The sequence below is a fragment of the Sinohyriopsis cumingii genome, chromosome 3 (genome assembly GCF_028554795.1).
Source record: "Sinohyriopsis cumingii isolate HCF-2022 chromosome 3, ASM2855479v2, whole genome shotgun sequence".
Lineage (NCBI taxonomy): Eukaryota > Metazoa > Mollusca > Bivalvia > Unionida > Unionidae > Sinohyriopsis > Sinohyriopsis cumingii.
In genome coordinates, this window is record NC_142963.1 from 144,612,300 (window position 1) to 144,636,118 (window position 23,819).

At 36.8% G+C, this 23,819-nt stretch overlaps 1 protein-coding gene across 1 annotated transcript; it reads right to left on the minus strand.

Annotated features, from left to right (window-relative positions):
* Positions 1-590: 590 nt before the first annotated feature.
* LOC149804065 (uncharacterized) lies at positions 591-22,675 on the minus strand. Its single transcript, XM_089953919.1, has 4 exons — positions 22,310-22,675; positions 20,845-21,080; positions 13,846-13,912; positions 591-6,284 (listed from the first exon to the last, which is right to left on the minus strand). The coding sequence occupies exons 2-4, from the start codon at positions 20,991-20,993 to the stop codon at positions 3,765-3,767; spliced, it is 2,736 nt and encodes a 911-aa protein (XP_089810045.1). The 5' UTR covers positions 20,994-21,080; positions 22,310-22,675; the 3' UTR covers positions 591-3,764.
* Between the last annotated feature and the right edge of the window lie 1,144 nt (positions 22,676-23,819).

Consider the following 23,819-nt stretch of genomic DNA (forward strand, 5'->3'; position numbering starts at 1 on the left):
CTATTTATGAAAGAATCAATGCAAACTTAGTACTCATATCTTGTTTGTTTGTCAGTTTCCAAGATAATGAATTTGTTACTTCTTTCAGATTTTTGAAGTTTAATTGATGTTTCCAGTAGTCAATGATATTATTAATTCCGGACAATGGAGAACTAATGATGACTGAATATAAACATTCCGTTTCTTTTTAAGATAATTTTTTGTTTGATGTACTAAATTACCGCCTTCATGAAAACCACTAGCAATTTTAATGCATAAGTGAGCAGTATATAAGTTTAGAATCCAAGACCGTCATTGTTGAATGGATTTATTTGGAACTGTAACACAGTTATTCGCCACAAAACGGTGCGCTGTCAACCAGAATGTGAACAACAACAACAATTTATGGTTTAGCTTTCTTAATATTCATATGTTATGTGAAGTTTTTGTGGATCTTATAGGCTTCAGGCTTAAAGAAAATTTATTTGTACCGTATTTGACTGGAATTCAGAGAAGAAAAACAATAAAGATTATTGCAGGTGCATTCTTGCTAGGGGTGATGGGGTGGGGGCCGGGTGGAGGGGGTAGGGGTCAAATATATAAGACTGACATTCTTTCTAGCATAAAGGAATGTGTTTATTGTCAAAAATTTCACAACGACGGACATTTGACAAGAAAACTAATTCAAATAAGGAGTGTAGTTAAAGTAGCATACGCTTCACGCCAATCAATTTGCTATATATAGATCGACGTAAACTTAAACAATAACATCCATAGACATGTACTTTAGGTTCGACTTATGTGGTGTAGTACACAAATACCATGGTAGAAGACTACTTTTGTGGTGGGTATCACAAATATCATGGTATCAGACGACTTTTGTGGTGTAGTATCACAAATAGCATGGTATCAGATGACTTTTGGGTTGTTGTAGCACAAATATCATCGTAGTAGACGACTTGTGTGGTGTAGTAGCACAAATATCATGGTCTAAGACGACTGTTGTGGTGTAGTAACACAAATACCATGGAGTAGACGACCTTTGTGGTGTAGTAACACAAATAGCATGGTATCAGATGACTTTTGGGGTGTAGTAGCACAAATATCATCGTAGTAGACGACTTGTGTGGTGTAGTAGCACAAATATCATGGTCTAAGACGACTGTTGTGGTGTAGTAGCACAAATATAATGGTATAAGACGACTGTTGTGGTGTATTAACACAAATATAATGGTCTAAGACGACTGTTGTGGTGTAGTAGCACAAATATCATGGTATAAGACGACTGTTGTGGTGTAGTAGCACAAATATCATGGTATAAGACGACTGTTGTGGTGTAGTAGCACAAATATCATGGTATAAGACGACTGTTGTGGTGTAGTAGCACAAATATCATGGTATAAGACGACTGTTGTGGTGTAGTAGCACAAATATCATGGTCTAAGACGACTTATATGGTGTAGTAGCAGAAATAGCATGGTATAAGACGAATTTTGTGGTTTAGTAACACAAAAATCATGGTATAAGTCGACGTTTGTGGTATAGTAGAACGAAACGTTTGTTATCTTACATGTCTAGTTTTTTTTACACAGTTGACAGTAATAACTGAAATATGGAGTTGTATGTTGTAAACCAAGTATTCCACTAGAGTATACAGCATAGGTCACATTGACCCACATTTGTCGTTCTCCTTGATAGGCATATACAATTTTTACTCCTTCGGTCTAGTGATTAGAGCGTTCGCATCGGATAAGGGAGGTCGCGGGTTCGAACCCCGTCCGTGTCTTTCCAAAGATTTATAAAAATGGTAATAATAGCTGCCTCGCTTGGCACTTAGTATTAAGAGGTTGGTGTTAGGACTGGTCGGCCTGGTGTCAGGATAATGTGACTGGGTGGGACATGATGCTAAGTGTCAGTGGCATGATGCCTCAGTGCTACACATCACTATAATCTGCCACACTGAAGACATCATAGTGATATGAGAGAAAAATTTCTAAAGCTACGTTAAAAATCTAAATCTCACACATAAATCACACAATTTTTACTCGTGCATAAGTCGAGTGCATCTTCAAACATCATAGACCATGGTCTGCCGTCGCATAATGCTTCGGGCAATGCGTATTATTTGACGGCAGATATTGGTCTGTACCGTTTGCAGTTGATCTCGACTTATAATCGATTATATACGGTAAATATCACAGTTAATGACTGAATACAGCAGTCACGGAAAATGGAGTCACAGGACATAGCCATTCGCAAATTCTCGGTCATTCCAGCGAATCATGCCGGGAATGTATGCCAACAATAGCCATTCGGAAAAGCGTGAATATTTATGAAACAAAATTTGACTGAAAAGTTGCGAATGCATTGAATTAGATTTTGTTCTCAACTTCTCGGTGAGTCCTAAAGTCAACATAATGGTAGAAGTAGCCGAGGTGGTCCGAATAAAATGCGTTTTCCTTTTTTTGCGAAGAAATTCTGGAGAAAACAATTATGATTTTCTGTCAATTGCTGTACTGACATATATCCAGGCAATTTGTGATTCTCACTGTTACTGCACATAAGAGAAACAATTTAAAAAAAAAAAAAAAAAAAAAAGAGCAACAACAACATTGGATTAAGTGGTAACCACGTGACATTCCACCTTGATCATGAAGGCCTGCCTAGTAGGAAATACATCAATAATGTCACTCGAGACATTTGAATATATGCATCCATTTTTACACGCCACATTCATAGCAGAACTTAATAATTATAAGTGATAATGTGTGTTTAATAATTTGAGAAACAATGGTTTCAATGATAATTCACCAATGCCTCTTTAATGCAAATATTGACAAAACCAGATGCAGTCCAACACTACATCATAATTATTTAAAGATGAATGATAAACAAGCCCCATAGTACATAATTACATACTATCCATGTCCGGAAACATGCCCCAAAGTACATAATTACATACTATCCATGTCCGGAAACATACCCCAAAGTACATAATTACATACTATCCATGTCCGGAAATATGCCCCAAAGTACATAATTACATACTATCCATGTCCGAAAACATGCCTCAAAGTACATAATTACATACTATCCATGTCCGGAAACATGCCCCAAAGTACATAATTACATACTATCCATGTCCGGAAATATGCCCCAAAGTACATAATTACATACTATCCATGTCCGGATTATGATTTCTTTTAACATTGTATGCATAAGGATTACAAAGGGAGCCGGACGAGTAAATTTTGTACACATATTGACAGCAGACGACGTACAAACTACAATATTGAATATGCTGTAAGCGTATGATAACATTACTAACTAGGCATCCATACAGAATATAATGGCTTCTACAACACAGTATGGGTATATGAAAAGATCAATAATTCACGTTTATATTGTTTAAATTATATAATTCTGGTTAGTTTTGTTGACACTCCTTGGCCCCATCCCAGCATATATGGCTGGTGTTTCTTACCCAGGGCCTGTGATCGCTCTCTACACCCTGTAAACAACATTGAACAGCTAAGAACCCGCTATTTTGTTTAGACTGGTTTACCAGATTACAACTTAAATAAATCCTTGCGACTTACCGCAGCAAACCCATCATCATAAACACATCTTGATAGGTTGGAACATTACCAATAACAAATTATACAAGAAAACTTAACTTTCCGTATTTGACAAGGGAATAATTATAGTAGAATTTATGCTCATTAAAAAACATAAAATGCATTGCAAATCTAGATTTCGATAATTTCTTATCTACTGTTTTCCTTCTATTTGTACGTTGCATTTTGAGGTGGTGGAACGGTTTCTAAACCAGGTTTCCCTGCAAGAACGGTTTTGGAAACAATGACTGTTTGTTGTAACTTGTGTGGTTTCGAAGTCTGGGTCCTCATATCCTTTTCTTTGGCAGATGTCTCTGTTCGTAAACTTGTGGATCTTACGGTTGATTTTTGCGCCTTACCGTCGTGAGTGCAATCATCCGATTTATCTGCTGCGTTTGCAGCCATTTTGTTTTTCAAAAAGAAGTCCGCTGACACATAGCTATATGTATCATCTTGCTCGCTGTCGTGGAGTTCCTTTTGGGTGCCTTCAGTGCTGAAAGAGGAATTCACGTACAAGTTTTTGTTTTCTTTAAGCTTCGTGTTGCCACCGTTTTGATATAAGTATGTGTCGGAGTTGGCATGTGTTAAGTGTTTTGTCATCGGCAGATACATGTCGCTGTCGGTTTCTGGTGTCTGTGGGACATGAATGTTTTGTATATTTGCATATTTCGCAATAGAGTTATCTGTTGCTTGCGAATCTAGTTTAACATGATTATTCATTGCTACGTACTCAGTATCTTCTTCTAATTCTTTGCTGGACGTGTGAGATATATTTATATATCCCTGCGCAACACACGGGGCCGGGGGACAAAAATTTGTTTCCTTTAGTCTTTTCAAGTTATCGTTCCTTTTCGAAAACTCTGCACAGTTTATGTATTTCGGATGATCTTCAGTCTCCGAATCAACATCATTCGTCACGGACTTGTTCTGCTTGGACACCATTGTATTTGGTACATTTACGTAACTAAAATGACAGGGGGGAGGTGGTGGTGGAAGATCCACTACTGGAAATGGAAACATGTTATTTTTATACAAACTTGGATCGTCCTTAGTGCTGAGATGTGAAGAGTTTCTTTTTGAAGCATCCGTTTCGACACTTAGTAGAACAGCATACGAACCATCGTCGTCGATAGTATCGCCTCGAGTCGAAACTAATTCTGGTTTTCTCCCCAGCTTTGCTCCTGTGTTTTGTACCTGTTTTCCTGGGACTGATTTGTGTAAGTTGTTTTTCGGGTCAGCCTCCTTATCCGCGTACTTTTTACTATCTGAATCCGAGTGCAATTCAGTTAGAAATTTGCTTTCATCAGGTGCGGTTCTGGTTGTTGACAACACAGCAGACTTCGAAGACGTTAAGATCACCAACTGCGCGTTTATTTTGTCAGACAAAGGTGACTGAAATCTATATTTTTGTTCCAAAAGTTCCCTTTTGTTTGAATTAGTACCCACGTATATAGGCCTGCTGAATCGCGTCTGTGGTTCTTTTATTTCTATTTCCAGTTCCTTTGTCGTATTAGCACCATCTATAGGCTTTGTTTCTGAGCTACCGACTAGTTTTGGTAAGGACAACGGTTTTCTGTCATCACTTGGCCTTCTTGATTTGGGAACATCATAGGGCGCATCTGCTGCATCTATTGAATTAATTTCTATCGTGAATTGATCTTCAAGTGAATCGTCACCAGTTTCGGATCCCTGTAATGGCAATCTAGGAGGTTTCACCGGTGATGGGGATATTGAAATTGCGGTGGAAGAAACGTAGTTGTTGTCAAATTTGTCCAAGATTTCTTTTCTATTATTGCCACCATGTTTATAAACAGGCATATCCGGTCCTTGAACACTATCTGTAAATGTAGTTTTCGACACTTTTATCAAATTTTTAGATCCCAGAGGCTTCATTTTAGGTTCCTCGCTCAAATTTATTGACCAAGGAGGCTTTTTTTGGTTTGTGGAATTTTCAGGTTTAGGAGCCACATTTAGAGATTCCATTCTGCCTTCCAATTTTGTCCTTGAGTTGAATTCATGCTGAAATGTATTGTCATCAATTCCTGATTCAGATTCGGACAGTTTTCCTTCTCTTGATGGGGAGAATGGTATTCGTTTTTCTTGGGTCCTTCCGGTCCATGGTTCATGATGATTATCATCACCTTTCTCCAAGTCAACTTTTTGGATTAAATTTGGATATGTACACATAGATGTCCCATAATTACTGGACGAATTTGCTAATTCACAATGCGCATCCATTACCGAATCACTTGCACATGGAAGTTTCTTTTTCGGCCTTTCCAACAATTTTGGTGATGGAAGCGGCTTTTTATCAAGTATTGGTTTGTTAGATTTAGGAACATGGTAGAGTTCGTCTGCTGGATCTTGTCGTATGTAGCCATCGGAATACAGATTTTCATCATTAACTTCCGATTGACTTCTTCCAAACAAACTCTGATACTTTTCGGATTCAATCGGCATAGTCCGTATTGGTTTATTTGAAGTTGGACTGTCGTAGAGTGCCTGTTTTTCATTTGTTAATCTATAATTTTGTGGCCAGGTTAGCGGTTGTGAAGGTTGTGGAGATGAATTTTGCGGCCTTCCTTCTCCTTTCATGGGCGTAGATCCATGTAACACGGACTTTTCTTTTCGGTCAAGTAGACTTTCACCAATGCCATTCTCGCTAACTGCATACATTTTGTTGTCGACCTGAAATATAAATTAATTGATTAAAAGATCAGCCCATTAAAGTAATGTTTGTTTTCTTTTTCGTTTTGAAAAAAAATCCTCTGTAACACAATTATTTTTAAGCCACAGAGAATAATACAAAATTAGAAATATATGTAGAAAAGTGGGGACGGGTTGGAGCGCTTCCCATATTAAACAGCGTAAAAGTGGGAAATTTAACAATGGAGATGTCAACCTGATGACAACCTAATCATCTACTATGAATCAGCTAGTTATCTACACTTAGTTATATACTTTCTAATATACCGTGTTTAGTGACCATTAACAACGGCTTGCCCGACTATTTAGGCGAACTAGGCGGGCTCTAGGCTTTAAATGTCGCCATATTACGATGGGGCAAGGTCATAATTCACAATAAACCCTTGGGACGTCCCTGCCAGTTCCCCTCACATACCATATACTACGCTTTTTTAGTGACCAAAATCCAATGACGTATTTTCATTGACGAAGGTAGAATGTAAAAGAAGAGGGATGAAACCACATACAAAAGGGTAGGGGTACTAATACACATACGTTACTTACATACACATACTATTACGTGTCAAAGGGTATGAGTGTTTTTATACATGCACTATACCAACATGCATGTTATTACAACCCTTCGCTGCGGCCTTGATCCTGAGTGAAATCAAATCCCCATAAAGCATATCCTCCTGAATAGTCGTTTTATAAAATGCCTGGGCCTCTGTAACGTTCTACCTTAACATACCCCCCGTTTTTAAAAGCAAAACAACCACCCCTTTCGCAATTCTCATAATCCCTAAAATTTACTAACAGATTCAACGAAAAAACGGAAAGGGCTATCCCTGGATTCTATTGAAGAATGCATAATAATAGTAGGCAGAATACATATTTAATACAATAAAACAAATAGTATCGTATGTGCAGGCAAGGCGATGGGCCCGCATACTTGGGTTCGATCTCCGTAGAGTACGAATTAAAAATTCTCTAACCTGGAGGATTGTATATATATATATATATATATATATATATATATATATATATATATATATATATATATATATATGAAACAACAGAATTTAAATATCTTAATAATAAGAATATCCTCCCTTAGCATCGTATAGCCATATGGTCCTGAATGTAAATATGTAAAAGCTCTAACACCGCTATATAGTCCCTACCTTCCGTTTTACAGTAAAATGACCACGCACTTTACAATTCTCATAATCCCTATTATTTTACAAGTGGAGCGCAAGAAGAAATTGAAGTTAGCCGTTATTGTATTTTGTCAGCAATATAGGACAAGGACAAATTAACATTAGGTTTCCCTTTCCATGCGTTTTTGAGGACAAGTGTATCAGCTATGAAAGCCAGTGTTCTACTGAAACATTGATGAATGAACAAAATTTTTTCTGTCAGCCTACACTGGCCATAATATAGGGTGGCAAATTCGTGTTCCGAAAAAAAATTTGTACAATCCCTTCCATAGATTACACGTTGTCGTTTACGCAGAAGTGGTCTGAATCACATGAGTCAAAGTCACAATTTCTTTTTAACCAGCGAGGACTGGTTATTATGACTAAGTTTTTCCCTAAGTCAGGTCAGTTGTTACAAAACCCGTGTTTTGCCGTACATTCAATTGTGAGTGTGTGATTTGAATTTTTAACGTAACTTTAACAATTTTTCAGTCATATCGGTACGATGTCTGCAGTGTCAGTTTATAGTGATACCTAGCACTGGGGCATCATTCCGCAGACATGTAAGCATCAGCTGTTAGTACCATTTTTTATGTCTTTGGTATGACCCGACCAGGGGTTCCAACCCACGACCTCCCGCATCCAAGGCAGCCGCTCTTACCACTAAGTCACCGGAGCGGTCCTCTCATTAAAGACAAAGCGGTATGTTACTGTCTATACCCGTACACAAACCCAAACAAAACTCGAGGTTTCATATCATCGGTAAAATATACCCTATGAAGAACACACGATAGCTCGACATTTTTCGATGTGCAATGTTTTTTTTTAAAAAACCGCAGAACTAAAGTGATATAGCCGTCTGTTTTACGTAATCGGTGTGATTAGGCAAAGAGAGACAGAGTGGGGGATGGGGATGGGGGATTGGGGGACTTAACTCAGCAGGCTAACGACTACATGATAGTAATAATAATAATAATAATTGTTCATGATATTTGTGCGTGACAAACTGAGAGAAATATTGAGAAAGAGAGAAAGATAATATAAAACGTGTGTGTAAATATCTTATGAACGTTTTAAAAATCAAAACTAATCAAGAAATAAGCACATAATTTGTGGTATATTTTCCCTTGAAAAAGAAATACAATATATATATATATATATATATATATATATATATATATATATATATATATATATATATATATATATATATATATATATATATATACATCTCAAACAAATCCCATCAATCCCATCAAGAACAAGTATTTAGGATCATTTTGCCTGAGTCAAAAGGTAATGTCGTAATTAAGTTCCCAACTATTCTTTTTCAAAGATCATGATATGTCATGAGTTCACACTTGACTTTTTTTCTATAAAAGGATATGTCAAGCAAGTCGACGAACGGGTAATTTCCGTATTCCATTGCAAGAGAATTGCGATGTGTTTTGCCTCCAAAGACTTTACAGGAAATGATCACATATGTCTGTTGTAGCACTCATTCAAAATTTCCTCTTCTGAGATGAGTGTTCCTGCGTCTTCCAGGTATTCCCCCATTCTTTTCTTCTTGATTCATCATAAATCATTTGTCGTGTTGCTCTTGATTAACGTTTGATCGACAACCATACAATGTTCTTTGGACAGTGCGTAATTCATTCAGCTAAGGGGCGAGCAAAACAGGAGACTCTTGTGTGTGTGTGTGTGCGTGCGTGCGTGCGTGTGTGTGTGTGAGACAGAGAGAGAGATTTTGACTTTTAACGTAGGTTTTAAATCAATTCCAGTCATATCGCTACGATATCTGCATGGTGGAAGTTCATAGTGATGCCTAGCACTGGGGCATCATGCCTCAGAAATGTAGCATCATGTCCCAACCAGCCACATTATTCTGACACCAGGCCGACCAGTCCTAATACTAAATTCCTAACGCAGTGCGACAAACGAGTCAGCTGCTAGTACCATTTTTGTAAAGTCTTTGGTATGACTCGGTCGGGGTTCAAAACAGCGACCTCTCGCATCCGAGGTGGATTTCTAACCACTTCGGCCATCCTCACATCATGGCTCTATCTGTCAATTTTTCATTTGGGGTCTGTAACTGCTCTTCTGGCTGGATAACGTCAGTCTCTTCTGGCTGGATAACGTCAGTCTCTTCTGGCTGGATAACGTCAGTCTCTTTGCTGGACAACGTCAGTCTCTTTGCTGGATAACTTCAGTCTCTTTGCTTATCCTGTTAGGAACTGCGGTTGCGGCTCTGGATGCAAATCATCATCCAGTCTGTCTACATTCATGAATTTTTGTTTATGTTTTCTTTCTTTCTATCCTTCTTTCTTCTTCTTCTTCTTCTTCTTCTTCTTCTTCTTCTTCTTTACCGAGTGTCTGTGAGTACTGCTGTTCTGACCAGAAAACAGCCTCTTCACCTTTTTCCACGTGCCCGCCTTCTATCGTTTTAATAGTCTAGGATCAATTATGTCACAAGAGAGAATGCTAACTGAAGTTCCAAATGAAGTTTACCTGATTTCATAGGTGAAAATGTCTTCAAATCCCCAACGAAACACACACCTAAATAAGTGTTGTACTAAACACCGTGGCTACTTGAACCATTTATTAAAAATTATCTATGTTAGGCGGTCTAAACCTTTGGTCCTATTTTGCATAGGACCAAAGTATAGGACCAGACCCCCATCCCACCCAGGACGACATGTACTCATGAAAGCGTAACTTCATGGTAATGACTTCTTGTCCTATAATACCGCAAAAAATTCAATTCAATTGACGGCTATATTTTATTTCTTCTTTCAGTCCACTTGTAAATTTAGAGGGCTTATGAGGATAGCAAAGGGGCTGAAGGTAGTTTTGTTCTGAAAATTGGAAGATAGGGGCATTATAGAGGAGGTAGAGAGTTTACTTTTTTTATAATGGAGATCGTATCGTGGTAGGATGGCATGCGAAGATGTTTTTCTTTATTGATAATGGATTTAAATTCTGCTTTTTATATCTCTTCTTTTATATCCTACCCTGTGTGGTCAGTCAGTCACTGACTGTTGGTCATTCCAAACGGCATTTTAAATAGCATGTGTAGTTGTATCATAACATGTCTTGTCATACGCCAGAAAACCACACACATGATAAACGTGCGGCGTAATATTCATTTCAGTTAGACTTTGTCTCTACACAGTTTTAAATGGTTGTATAATGTTAAAATTCAGTTAGGCTCTATAAAATGTTTAGACTATTTAGTATAACCCCCTCCCCACGCTTTAAACTCATGAAAAGGGTAACTTAATGCTAATTCATACTTCATACTTGTCCTACTCTGTATATGAAATGTGGCCCTCATTTTATATTTTCCTTCACTCCACCGGAAACTTACAGGGATTATGAGAATTGTAAAGGAGATGGATGGTAGTTTTATATTTTAAAAAAAGGAGAGTACTGTAGGGTAGGATATTATAGAGGCCAAGGCATTACGTAATACGACTATACAGGAGGATATGCTTTGTGGGATTTGATTTCACTCAGGATCAAGTAGTGTGAAAGCGTGTGTGTCGGTATAGTGTGTATATATATATATATATATATATATATATATATATATATATATATATATATATATATATATATATACACTCCTATTCTTTGACATATAATAGTATGCTTATGTAAGTAAAGTATGTGTATTAGTACTCTTACCATATTGTGTGTGATAGTGCGTGATTTCATCCCTCTTCTTATACATCCTACCTTTTCGTTGGAAAGTAGGTGTGGGATTTTGGTCACTATAAAAGAAGTGTTGGATAGTATTTGGTCTGTCGACAGGTGTTGGATGAATATTATTTGGTCTGTGGATAGATGTTGGATACTGAGTGGATAGTATTACTGGTCGTAACACACTGCTTCTTGGATAATAAATAACAGGGTGTTGGATGGTATATAACTCAGTGTTGGATAGTAGATAATTATTAAGTGGTGGATAGTAGATTACTAGTCTATCCCCAGACTGTCATCCCCATGTTAAACGTCCCATATGCCCCATTAACATTTTACCCTGTTTAATATCGGTAGCCCTCGTTGCCTTATCCCAATGTGCCATACTATACTAATGATGTACCATTTCCTAGCTGTTGGCAAAGCGGTTTAAAAAACAATTTTCCGTACTTTTTTAATGTGAAGATTATTGAATGCTCTGAGCCGTGAAGCAAGTAAAAGAAAAATTATTGAAACTTCTTTGAAATGGATAACACAATGATGTACACTTCCATTCACCACCACCCGATCTCCACAATCAACTTGCATCAATTTCTTTTAATATGAAACAAACATACTCTTTCAAGGCATAGACAGGAAAGAAGTTCAGATTTGCATCGATATTTGTCGTTATCTACTGTAAAGGTTAAATTCAGGCAAACCGTTTGCATTTTTTAAAATTTAAGCCTTTTTGGGAACGTTTATAAAAAATGTAGATTTTTGCGCTGATTCTCAGAATGTTTCAAGAAAAGTTGTTTTCGGTATTTCAGCTTTATGTAATCCTGTCTTCATCAGCCAATAATGAAATCTGGAACTCACGTTCCAAATTCAAAATGTTTCATATACTTCAAGATGCAGGTAATTGAAGTACTAATATTCGAACTTAAAAAAGGTCCCGGTTTCATACTAAGTCTCCAATTATGGGATCAGCTGCAAATTTTACCATCCTTAGTCTCAAACTAGTTCCAGACGAAGAATTGTATTGGTTAGTTTCAAGTCTGACCTAAATTTCAGCCAAAAGAATTCAAGTGTGGACCAAAGATGTTTTAGCGAAATTCATGATTGGTTTGATGAAATTTGAGTTTAACCATTCCAATAACGTTAAATCCAGACTTAACTTTAACGGCATCATGGTGAAATCTGAGGCAAGAAAGTGATAGATCCAGATAAATGAAGTTAACATCGACAGCCTTTTGTCGATGGACATTAGCATCGCCTAGACCTTACTAGTCAAGGATCTATCACCGTTACTCAGGAAGTACTAATTTGCAACAAGCCGCGCCTTGTTTCCTATTCCTGAGTCTTATTCATTCAAATCTGGGTCATGTATTCATCACTGGATCCCACATAAAGAAACATACATATATACATACATAGGTACATACATACATATACGTACATACATTCGCACGCACACAGACACGCACGCTCGCACGTATGCACATACATACCAACCTACCTACCTACCTACCTACATACACACATACATGCATGCATACATACATACATACATACATACATACATACATACATACATACATACATACATGCATGCATGCATGCATGCATGCATGCATGCATGCATGCATACATACATACATACATACATACATACATACATACATACATACATACATACATACATACAAATGGACAGACAGACGAATGGATGGGTGAGAGTAAATATGATGTCGAATACTTTATATATTTTCCGTAATAGCATTAAGAATAGCCAAATCAACATGTGTAAACGGTCCCGTTGGGAGAAAAAAACCAACACACGTCCAAAACAAACAACAAAAAGAAAATACAAGAGAATAAACCGCTAAGAGCAGTTGTTACTACAAATTGTGTCATGTATATAAATTTAGCAAACAAATAAAAAATATAATGCAGCCAAAAGGTCGAGGACTTCCTGATATTTGTTACTAGATTTCTCGTCTTATTAACCCTCATAAGCAAAGAGACAGACAGACAGATAGGCCAATAGATTCACTTTGTGTGGTGCGGAAGCTTCGTGTAAGACAAGAAAGGCTACTTATTCTCGTATTTTGAGTGAGACAGAAACCAAATAAGTATATTAGTTTGTGTCTTTATTTAAAATTTATTTTAAATCTATATTTTAAATTTATTATAAATCTAAATTGAATACGTTTACGTTTATGGAATAGGCTCCACTGCACTGCTGGAATGTGATTTAAAATAGGCGGTATCAGAGAGAGAGAGAGAGAGAGAGAGAGAGAGAGAGAGAACAAAAGACAAATGTAAGAGTGGTCATGTATGAAGTTATAAATCAATGCTCAACGGATATTTGATACATTTCAGGATCTGAAGACTTAACAAACCTTAATTAATATTAATATTTGCTTGCTCAAATTAAACTTGATTTACATTAATGTTTACTTACCAAATGTCTTGTTGGAGACACCCTGGTTTTCAAGTAAGTCCTGTCTTGAATCCATTGGAAGATTTCTTTTTACAGTGAACAGGTCAAATTAACATTAATATTTACTTATGTCAGGTCTTGTCGGAGACATTTGATTTTCAGGTTCTGAAAGTTCTGTCTGGAATCGATGGAAGATCTTTTTTGTAGTGAACAAATATTAACATTAACAATTGCTTACCCCATGTCTTGCCGGAGACACTTGGTTTTCAAGCAAGGCCTGTCTGGAATCGGACGAAACTTTCTTTCTGTAATGAACAAATGATAAGATCAAGTATCTAATTGTCTCTCAACGTTGCTTGAATTTTCGCGATTATACAAACGGGGGTGGTGTGAAGGCAGGCGGTAAGTGGGGTGTGTCTCACAATACATTTTCCCCTGTCTGGAAATTTCGATCTACTGGTAATCTAGTCCTACCTAGGTGATCAAAGACATGGATTTACTTTTTTGGTGTCAGAAGCGCCATGCTTTGAAGATGAAAATGAAACTGGAGGTAGGGCATTGGGGTTGATTTTGTAAATGATTGAGTTCATAGCTGTTCAGCAACGTCAGGTATCTGGAGTACTCGAGTCTTAAAATTTGTCACCAGAATCAAACCATTGATTTACATCTCACATTTATCGAACTGCATGAGGACGTTGATTCCCATCTGATCTGCATGATGACATCGATTTGCATTTGACATTGCAGCTCTTCAAGAGGACATCAATTTCCATTTGACCTATTCATATCTGCATGATGACATCGATTTGCATCTAACCTTTACAGATCTGCACTAGGACATCAGTTTGCATTTAACCTTTATAGCTCTGCACGAGGACATCAATTTGCATTTGACCTTTACATATCTGCATGATGACATCGATTTGCATCTAACATTTACAGATCTAAATGAGGATATCAATTTGCATTTGACTTTTACAGATCTGCGTTGTTTATACTGTAGATGTGGCATAGGGCTGTTTATACTCTGGACGTGGCTTTGAGCTGTTTTACTCTGGATGTGGCTTAGGGCTTCTTTACTGTGGGTTTGGCATTGAGCTGTTTATACTGTGGATGTGGCATAGGGATGTGTATACTGTGGATGTGCCATGGAGCTGTTTTACCGTGGGTTTGGCATTGGGCTGTTTTTACTGTGAATGTGGCATATGGCTGTTTATACTGTGGATGTGGCATAGGGCTGCTGTAATGTGGGTTTGGCATTGAGCTGTTTTACTATGGATGTGGAATAGGGCTGCTTTACAATGGGTTTGGCACTGAGTTATTTATGCTGTGGATGTGGCATAGGACTGTTTATACTGTGAATGTGGCATAGGGCTGTTTCATTCTGGATGTGGCATATCGTTGTTTATACCGTGGATGTGGCATAGGGCTGTTTATACTCTGGATGTGGCTTTGAGCTGTTTTACTCTGGATGTGGCTTAGAGCTTCTTTACTGTGGGTTTGGCATTGAGCTGTTTATCCTGTGGATGTGGCATGGGGTTGTTTATAATGTGGATGTGCCATGGAGCTGTTTTACCGTGGGTTTGGCATTGGGCTGTTTCTACTGTGGATGTGGCATATAGCTGTTTATACTGTGAATGTGGCATAGGGATGTTTCATTGTGGATGTAGCATAGCGTTGTTCATACTGTGGATGTAGCATAGGGCTGCTTTACTGTGGGTTTGGCATTGAGCTGTTTTACTATGGATGTGGAATATGGCTGCTTTACGGTGGGTTTAGCATTGAGATATTTATACTGTGGATGTGGCATAGGGCTGTTTATACTGTGGATGTGCCATATAACTGTTTTACCGTGGGTTTGGCATTGGGCTGTTTCTACTGTGGATGTGACATAGGATTGTTTATACTAAAATGTGATGTAGGGTTGTTTTATTGTGGATGTAGCATAGGGCTGGTTTACTGTGGATGTGGCCTAGGTTGTTTATACAGTGGATGTGGTATGGGGCTGTTTTATTGTGGATGTAGCATATGGCTATTTTTTGTGGATGTGGCAAAGGGCTATTTTATTGTGGATGTGGCATAGGGATGTATTATTGTGGATGTGGTATATGGCTGTTATACTGTCGATGTGGCATAGGGATGTTTTATTGTGGATATGGCATAGGGCTGTTTTATTGTGGATGTGGCATAGGGCTGTTTTATTGTGGATGCGGTATAGGGTTGTTTATATTTCTATATGGAAGACAGGTACATAATTAGTATTTATCTAAAGTGTGAAAGCAAAACATTAAATGTGTGAATTGAAAGCACCCTGCTTATGCACAAGTGGTTATTTTGATCTCCAACACGGACTGCTAAAACTACAATAGAAATCATATAAACACGTAATTGGATCAAAAAGGGACAATTAACAATTGATGCTAAAATTACAATTATTTTATTTTAATCACAATAATTAATTAATTTGTTTATTTATTTATTCGCAAATGCGAATGCTTAGAGAACTAATAGCTACAGTTTTCTTTTTCTATCTTGATCCCAAATAATTTTCTTATAATCGAAGGGATGAAATGTAGTCTTTTTATGCTTTTGAAACTAAAACTAAAATATTTCAAGAGAACAAAATACTCATATATTTTGCACAAATCAGCTCTGAATTGACGAACACTATATCATGCCCAATCATTATCATGTTAGTTTCTTAAGAGAATAAAGGCATATTTTTACAACAATGTATTGTTTCATAAAGACATCGTTTTCAGTTCATTGCGAAAATCTCACCAAATTTGGTGAAATATTAACATGTCCATGTAGCATTATAAATATGATAATCAACATTTTGAAATATGTTCAAAGGGTACATCTTTTGTAAAGCACAGTTGAGTACCCCGGTGAGTTATCTTTAAAGCGATAACATTTTGTTAGATGGGTCTTTGGAGCTACATTTACAAACTTGCTCCCATCCACTCATAGGGAGATATTGTTTCAAATCGGGAAAACCTTTATAAATCAACACAATCATACAAAGTGTCTTTAAAATTCTTTTCTTATACTGATATATGTCTCCGTATTTGGTACTGTGGCCATTTTGCAAAATGGCGTTCAAGAGTGCCTGATCCCAAATCTTGACAGTCTGTCAAGTGTTTAACTGCTGTCGGACAAGCAAAGCATGTGTTTAATTGTATAGCATGTATAAATTCAAGTCGTTACAAGTTTATTATTTTTCATCCAAATTTGGTGAGATTTTCGCAATGAACTGAAAATGATGTCTTTATGAAACAATACGTTGTTGTAAAAATATGCCTGATTCTGACAGGTTCGTAAGGCACGGATGACTCTAACGACTTGGATAATACGAACCTGTCAGAATTAGAGTTGTTTCCCTTTTCGAGAGACATCATATACATATTTTTGTTATTGACACGGTTTTCTTGACAAATCACGTATGGTTTTATAGAAGAATTACATTTTTGGTCTAGATAAAATACATCTGGTTTTTTGATAAATTACATATTGTTTTTCTGGACAAAATACCTATGGTTTTCAAGATAAAATATATATACATTGTTTCTCAATAAATCACACCAAATAACAGTTTTCAGTATACTGGTCTGCTTATAATTGAATTAATAAAATGCGATATAGTAGCATTGACTTGGCTTTCTCATAACACATCATATCTCGCCGCATGACCGGTTGACCGCTGATCACGTGCTCACGTAATAAAGTTATAAATAAGATGAAGCATATCAGCTCATTACGAGCATTCAGGCAAAGAGCTCGTCGTGGATTTTTTTTTTGGGGGGGGAGGGGGGCATCGAAGTGTATCTTATCTTCTGAATGTCGGGTATAAATAAAATTGTTTGCTCAAAACGTTTTGCAGCTGCATGGCTTGGACTGTTTGCTGTTATATCGTGTGTAGCTCACGGCCGATTGCATTATCTCAATCGCACATATTTCTTGTTCTGGTGGAGCTGGTAAGTGTCTTAGTCTATCATCTGAAGCGGTCATCCTTTCGGAAACTTCACACGTCTCAAAACTGTAATTTGTAAATGACTTGGGGAGGGGCTATTACTGGCATGGCAGGCAAAGCATTCCTCCACATTGCTGTTGTATTTTCAGGAAGCAACAAACAAGGAATCGGCTGGAGTCACAATACTGAGCCATCGAAGGTGAACTGATTTTAAGCGAGGAAAGTTCTTCTATTTTTCTGAGTAATTATTTTTTGGCTTTCCGGTTTCTGTAGAATGACAAATAAAAATCTCGAAAACTAAGACACGATGAAATGTTATACAACGATAAACAGAAATATGCAATACTGTGCCTGCTATTTAATAGAACGCCACGAGAATATGTAACTAAACGCGCAAACGACATATAGCCTTTCTAAGGATATTCGCTCACTTGCGATGTCCCCCAAAATTTGTTCCAGTTTTTGGTTCATACGGTGAAATACTTCTCAGTCAAGTCAGTATCATGACGAGTCTATGATATGGATACAGAACTCACAAATTTATTTATTTGGAATGGGAAGAATAATTTTACTTGCCCGTAGAATTTTGTTGTCGCCCGCTTGTTTGTATTACCTAGACGGTTAGAGGTCTGTTAATTGATAATGTATGTACTCGCTTATAAGTCGAGTCCAACTGCAAACAACAAAAACCATGATATGATATTTCCGTCGCATAATGCGTTGGCAGATCAGGGTCTATGTTGTTTATTCGACTGATTACTCATATCAAAACGCACTGAGTCCAAATCCACCAACGAATTAAGCGACGGCAGATCTGAGTCTGTGCAGTTTGCTATTTGGCTCGACTTATATGCGTGCATAACACTAGAATGATGTGCTGACAACATCGTTTGATCAAGATATAGTCAAGGGATAAGCATTTATTATCACAGAATAGAACATATCCTTCCAGATTAGTGTATGATATCATCGTACAGTCTAGTAATATTAATAAATTAAAAATTCTTCCTATTCCAAATAAATAAACATTTTAAAAATGCTAATTATTTTTGTTTACATTATCTAGGGTGTATTGTGGTAGCTATTCCTCAAAGGTTTATGGTTTCACCGGACTGGGGAAGAATACTTCCTCCTCGAAAAATAAGAACAACCCACCACTGTCGACTCAGCTGCCTTTTGGTGGAATGAGTGATGTCACTATCGTTGTTGAAGCAGGCAAGACAAATAAAAAATATTTTGCCTTCAAATAAATGTAAACGTCATAAAATGTACTTGCATTTTGATATTTACAAAATGTTCGTAATTTAATATTTTAATTTTATTAAGATTTTGGTAATATCTTACTTAATTTAATATCAATAATGTGTAAAGCGAAGTCAATTAATAGGAGTACAAAAAAATCTGGATAGAAATATACGTTGAGCAATTATTTTCAGACAATGGTATTGAAAATATTGTCATTATATTTTATTTTTTGCTGTTGAACGGCACATCACCATGTGAAAGACTATGAGGTCACCTTCCGATTGGAAATAGTGCCTTGTCCATAAATGCACCACAGAAGGAAACCCCAGTTGACCCGTGACTCTTTCGCTTGCGTTTAAGAGCGTAATGCACAAAAATGCAGGTACCATGCAGCTGCCTCAAATAAACCTATAATACATGGTAGATACCTTTTGTTGTTATTAAGACCCAATTAACATTATCTCCAGGTAATTATAAACTGATTCAACTTGCGTGCCAGAATTCTGTGAATCGCCTCATATAAATTATGCCAGGCAATGATAATTAGAAATCGTGTGAAATTCATTTTTAAAAAAAATTCCCATCGTCTGCAAGCGTATTGCCTGATATTATGAATTCCGAGGAAAATATATGTTAATTACTTCAGGTGAATTAGGCTGCACGGTAAGAAATTATAAATAAATCCCCCCATCTCCAATAAAATATATGGTTATCTCAGATGAATCTAAATAACGATAGGTAATTTACATTAAGTCCCATTTTTCTGCAAATAATATATGAATGTCGCGAGCCATATTTTATATTTTAATCAGGCAATGTGAAGTATCAGAAAGAGAACGATATATTCGCGCTAACGGCCAATTTTAATTACCCTCAGAACCAGAGACAGAGATCACGGGACCTGGGGTAAGAAACCCTCAGGGCCTATCCCAGTTTTTGTTCAAACAAACCTTTTCTTTCATAAAATTAAAAAGTGTTGTTCGGTCCGGGTCCACTTACGGGCCCGGGCCCAGGAGATATATCCCCGGTTGCCCCCACCCCCTCTTGTCGGCCTTGATTACCTGGGGATAATGCAGATTGGATTCAAGTATTATAAGTATACCCCACCCCACCCCCATTCTACAGAAACAAAAGCTAGAAAAAATTAAAAATTATTCAGTTTGATACTATGTGCGATGCCCTAATTGCTGTACAGTTAATAACATATTGGGTGTAGGGTACTTCATTTTACTTGCTTGCCCTAGACCTTATGTGGAAAAATGTCAGCACGCATTTTGTAATTGCCCCTAGTCTTACGGTTATTTTGATACCGATGATGTAGGTACCTTCACTCAGTTCTTTCTAGCTACATTATTACATCGGTGATCTGAAAATGTCCAGTTTTATATACTTGGTCCTTGTATGAGCAAATCATATTTCATAAGCTGTATCCCGGTAGAAGAGAAGAATATATGTTTACAATAATTTAGATAATTCAATGCCATGATCATCATCTGCATCAATGTAAATGCACGGTAGGAAGGTTGGCTAGTAAATAGTTAGGCGGTCAATATAAATTGTGGAGGAGGAACCCGGGAAAAGCCCCGGAATAAACCACCGACCCACTAGAAGCTACAGGCAAGTTTTCTCACTTACCTACATTGGATGACCCCGAGACTCAAACCCACGCAGACAAAGTTGAGATGGCAGTAATCCCTAACGGTGAGCGCTTTAGACCACTAGGCCACTCGGGACCCCAGTAAATAGATAGGTAAGTGGGTACTTTGGAACGTTGGCTGGACGGTAGTTACATAGGCAGGAAGATTCCCTGGTGATTAAGTAGGTAGGTGGATAAGTGGGAAGAATGGCAGAGGGTGGGTCGGTAGATAGATAAATAGGAAGATTGGTTGGTTGGTGGGTAGGTAGGTGGAAAGGTAGGAAAGTTGGCTGATGAGTAGGTAGAAAGGTGTGTAGGTAAGTGGTTATTTTTAACAACACATATATAGATCTGACTGAAATATTAAACATTTTATAACGTACCTCTTAGAGTTGCTATCCTTTTTAGCACACAGGAAAATAACAAAAACTGCAACACAAATAGACACTAATCCCAAAACTCCAGTGCCAATCTTAAAAGCGCTGTTGGTCTTTGCAGACCCTTCTTCAAATGATCTGTCGGGCGGAATCATCGTTTATGGTCATTATAGGTTCATTTCATAAAAGGAGTTATTTTGGTTCGTTATTACACTTGCACATTCCGTTCAGTCAAAGAAAATCTGAAACAATTAGAGTGAAAATAAAGTTATTAAAGTAAATCCTTCTTTGTTGGAATTGCATAATACAGATGTCAAAAATGTAAACAACTTTAGCAAATATGCCAAAAGGCATTTTTCTCACTCAATTAATTTGTATTTACAGTATAACATAACGTGGATACATAATTCGGTTTTTAAAATAGTATAAGTAGATTTACTACCGTATCTTAGTAATGATCAGTACAATGGCCAGAGTACATCAAATGGTCCATAACTGCATATCATTCGGAACATCCTTGTCGCTTTTCGATACGAGTCGAATAACTTCGTTATAAGATACACTTTGAAGACTGTCAATTCACCTTTACGAAAAAGTCTACACAGTGATTGACTACGTAATAAGGGACAGGTGTTTATCTCAGAGATAACACAAAAACAAGTACGATATGTTGGTTTCATTACTAAAAGCGGTGAGTTAATCCTGAAAATGGTTTCAAAATAATAAACCCTACAGGATCAATTCAATCTGAAAGGATGTGTCAACCAAGCCATGTTCAAAATACCGGTACAGATTCTTCTACATCTTCAGAACTCGGACTTCTTTTTGAAAATACAAAATATTTCAACTTTCTCCCAATGAGATTGAAAAGGGGAGGAGGGTATGTTGCAATATCAGTTTAGAAACATTTCAAACCGATTTTTACTCACTGAGAAGGATACATAGTTCTTAATATGATTAAATATAATGTTATACGATTATTGCACACACATGAATAATAATAGTCTTATTTTCTTTCACTAGACTGAGCTTCAAACTAAACAAAATGTTATCAATTTTATTCACATAGATACGTGAGATGGGAAATGATTTTCAGCATAATTACGGTATGTAACGCAGTGTTACAGATAGTGATGTAGAATTCACTCCTCCTTTTGTCTGATCATATTATGAGAGAGAGAGAGAGAGAGAGAGAGAGATTTTCGAAGAAAAGCATAACTTAATCTATGTGATCTTACCTTGATAAATTATTTCGCTAATTGATCTAAAATACAAATCGATTCAACAATTTATTGCTAAAATTCTTTTGTAATAAGATTAGGTTGGAGAGAGAGAGAGAGAGAGACAGACAGACAGACAGAGATCAATAGTCTAGCGTTGAAGAAATAAATAAATACCGACAGACGAAAAAAAAAAAAGAAAATTGAATGGTTACTAAATTTACATTATTTAGTTACTCAGCGTTACTTACATTTCTTAGTCGAATTCTTTTGCCACTAATCATTGGAATTTGTGTGTTCTCTTCATAGCTAAACTGCACATGCACATGTCAAAACTTATTTCGGTTGTCCGAATATAACGCTGAGTACAATCCAGTCAAGTGGAGTGTGTTGAACCATTGTCACGCGACACTTCAGTATCCCACATCTGACGCCAAATCAAAAATGTGCTGTGTAGTTTTCAATTGAATGCTGTCAGACATCTCTGATGCATTTGATGTTACGGTCAAAATGTTTGAAACCCTTTTCCTAACTCTAATATAGATATGATTCAGCATGTATTTCCTAAAATGTCTGGAGCATGTAGGATGAATGTTCAAACTAGTTGAAGATACAAGTATCCGGGTCAACCCCTTCACTTTAAATACTTGTGATTCACAGAGGAAAGAAAGTTCACACTTGTAGCCCTCACTCTTAAACCGGTGTATGAGAACTGCATATTTCGATCCAATTAGTATGTCAAAAATTGTATACCATTTTACATTAAATAAAGAATTTAGTTAATCGTCTTAAGGTTAAGTAAAACAACATTTAATGCGCAGCTCAAAAAAACAACAACACATGATTACATTATGTTGTCATCGATGTGACGTAACTTTTAAGTAGCTGTGTCGTATCCCTATGAACTGTGGGAGTTAATGGATTTTATAGGACGTTTTGGCGACGTCTGTTATTAAACAATGACAAATAATAATCTTTTTTAAAATGTTGTTAATTGTCATGACTTTCATGTGAAAGAATCGACAGTCAGCTAAATGTATATGAGACTAAGTGACGACCTGCCAGAATCAGACGTGCAGACATTCTATTACAGAAAACCAATGTGATCTTAATAACTGTGTTATGCAGACAAATATTCACTCACCTTCATGTCCTTTTCTTTGCTTATTTGATACTAGTTTAATGCTCTTCAACCTGTACAAATTTTATGACTCTCTCAGTACTCTTTCAGCTATTAATGACATAGTAACACGTAGTTACAGGGTACGTTCCCCAACACTTTTCTATGTAATAACCCTTACGTGTGGATGGATATTCATTTAGGAGCAGAGCTAGAATATGCACACAATCTCTACTTTTTGAAAATGATTTTGGATGGCTTGAACCATTAGCGACTTTAAAATATAAACTTTTTAAAAGTGAAACATTCTAACATTTCACAAGTAACCATGTTTAAACTGTACTTTTTTGGGAGGGTGGTCCCCAGGAGTGCATACATTATTACAGAGTAATATTGAATATAAGATTAGGATGGGGGACGTGAATGCGTCTTAAATAAGGATTTATTACTCTCATGTGTTCGTATATATATATATATATATATATATATATATATATATATATATATATATATATATATATATATATATATATATATATATTCTCCCTCCATTTTGTTCTCTTATTTCTTTTCTTATTTGTCTTATCTCTTTTCTCTTCTTGCGAATGCATACTTCCTAATCTTATATCAATTTTTCTCAT

Coding starts and splice junctions, on each gene's coding strand:
- LOC149804065 (XM_089953919.1), bottom strand. CDS start 20,993: ATGATTCCGCCCGACAGATCATTTGAAGAAGGGTCTGCAAAGACCAAC. Junction 13,913..20,844: donor AAGGATAGCAACTCTAAGAG/GTACGTTATAAA, acceptor TGTTCATTACAG/AAAGAAAGTTTCGTCCGATT. Junction 6,285..13,845: donor TGTCTCCGGCAAGACATGGG/GTAAGCAATTGT, acceptor TTTATATTTCAG/GTCGACAACAAAATGTATGC.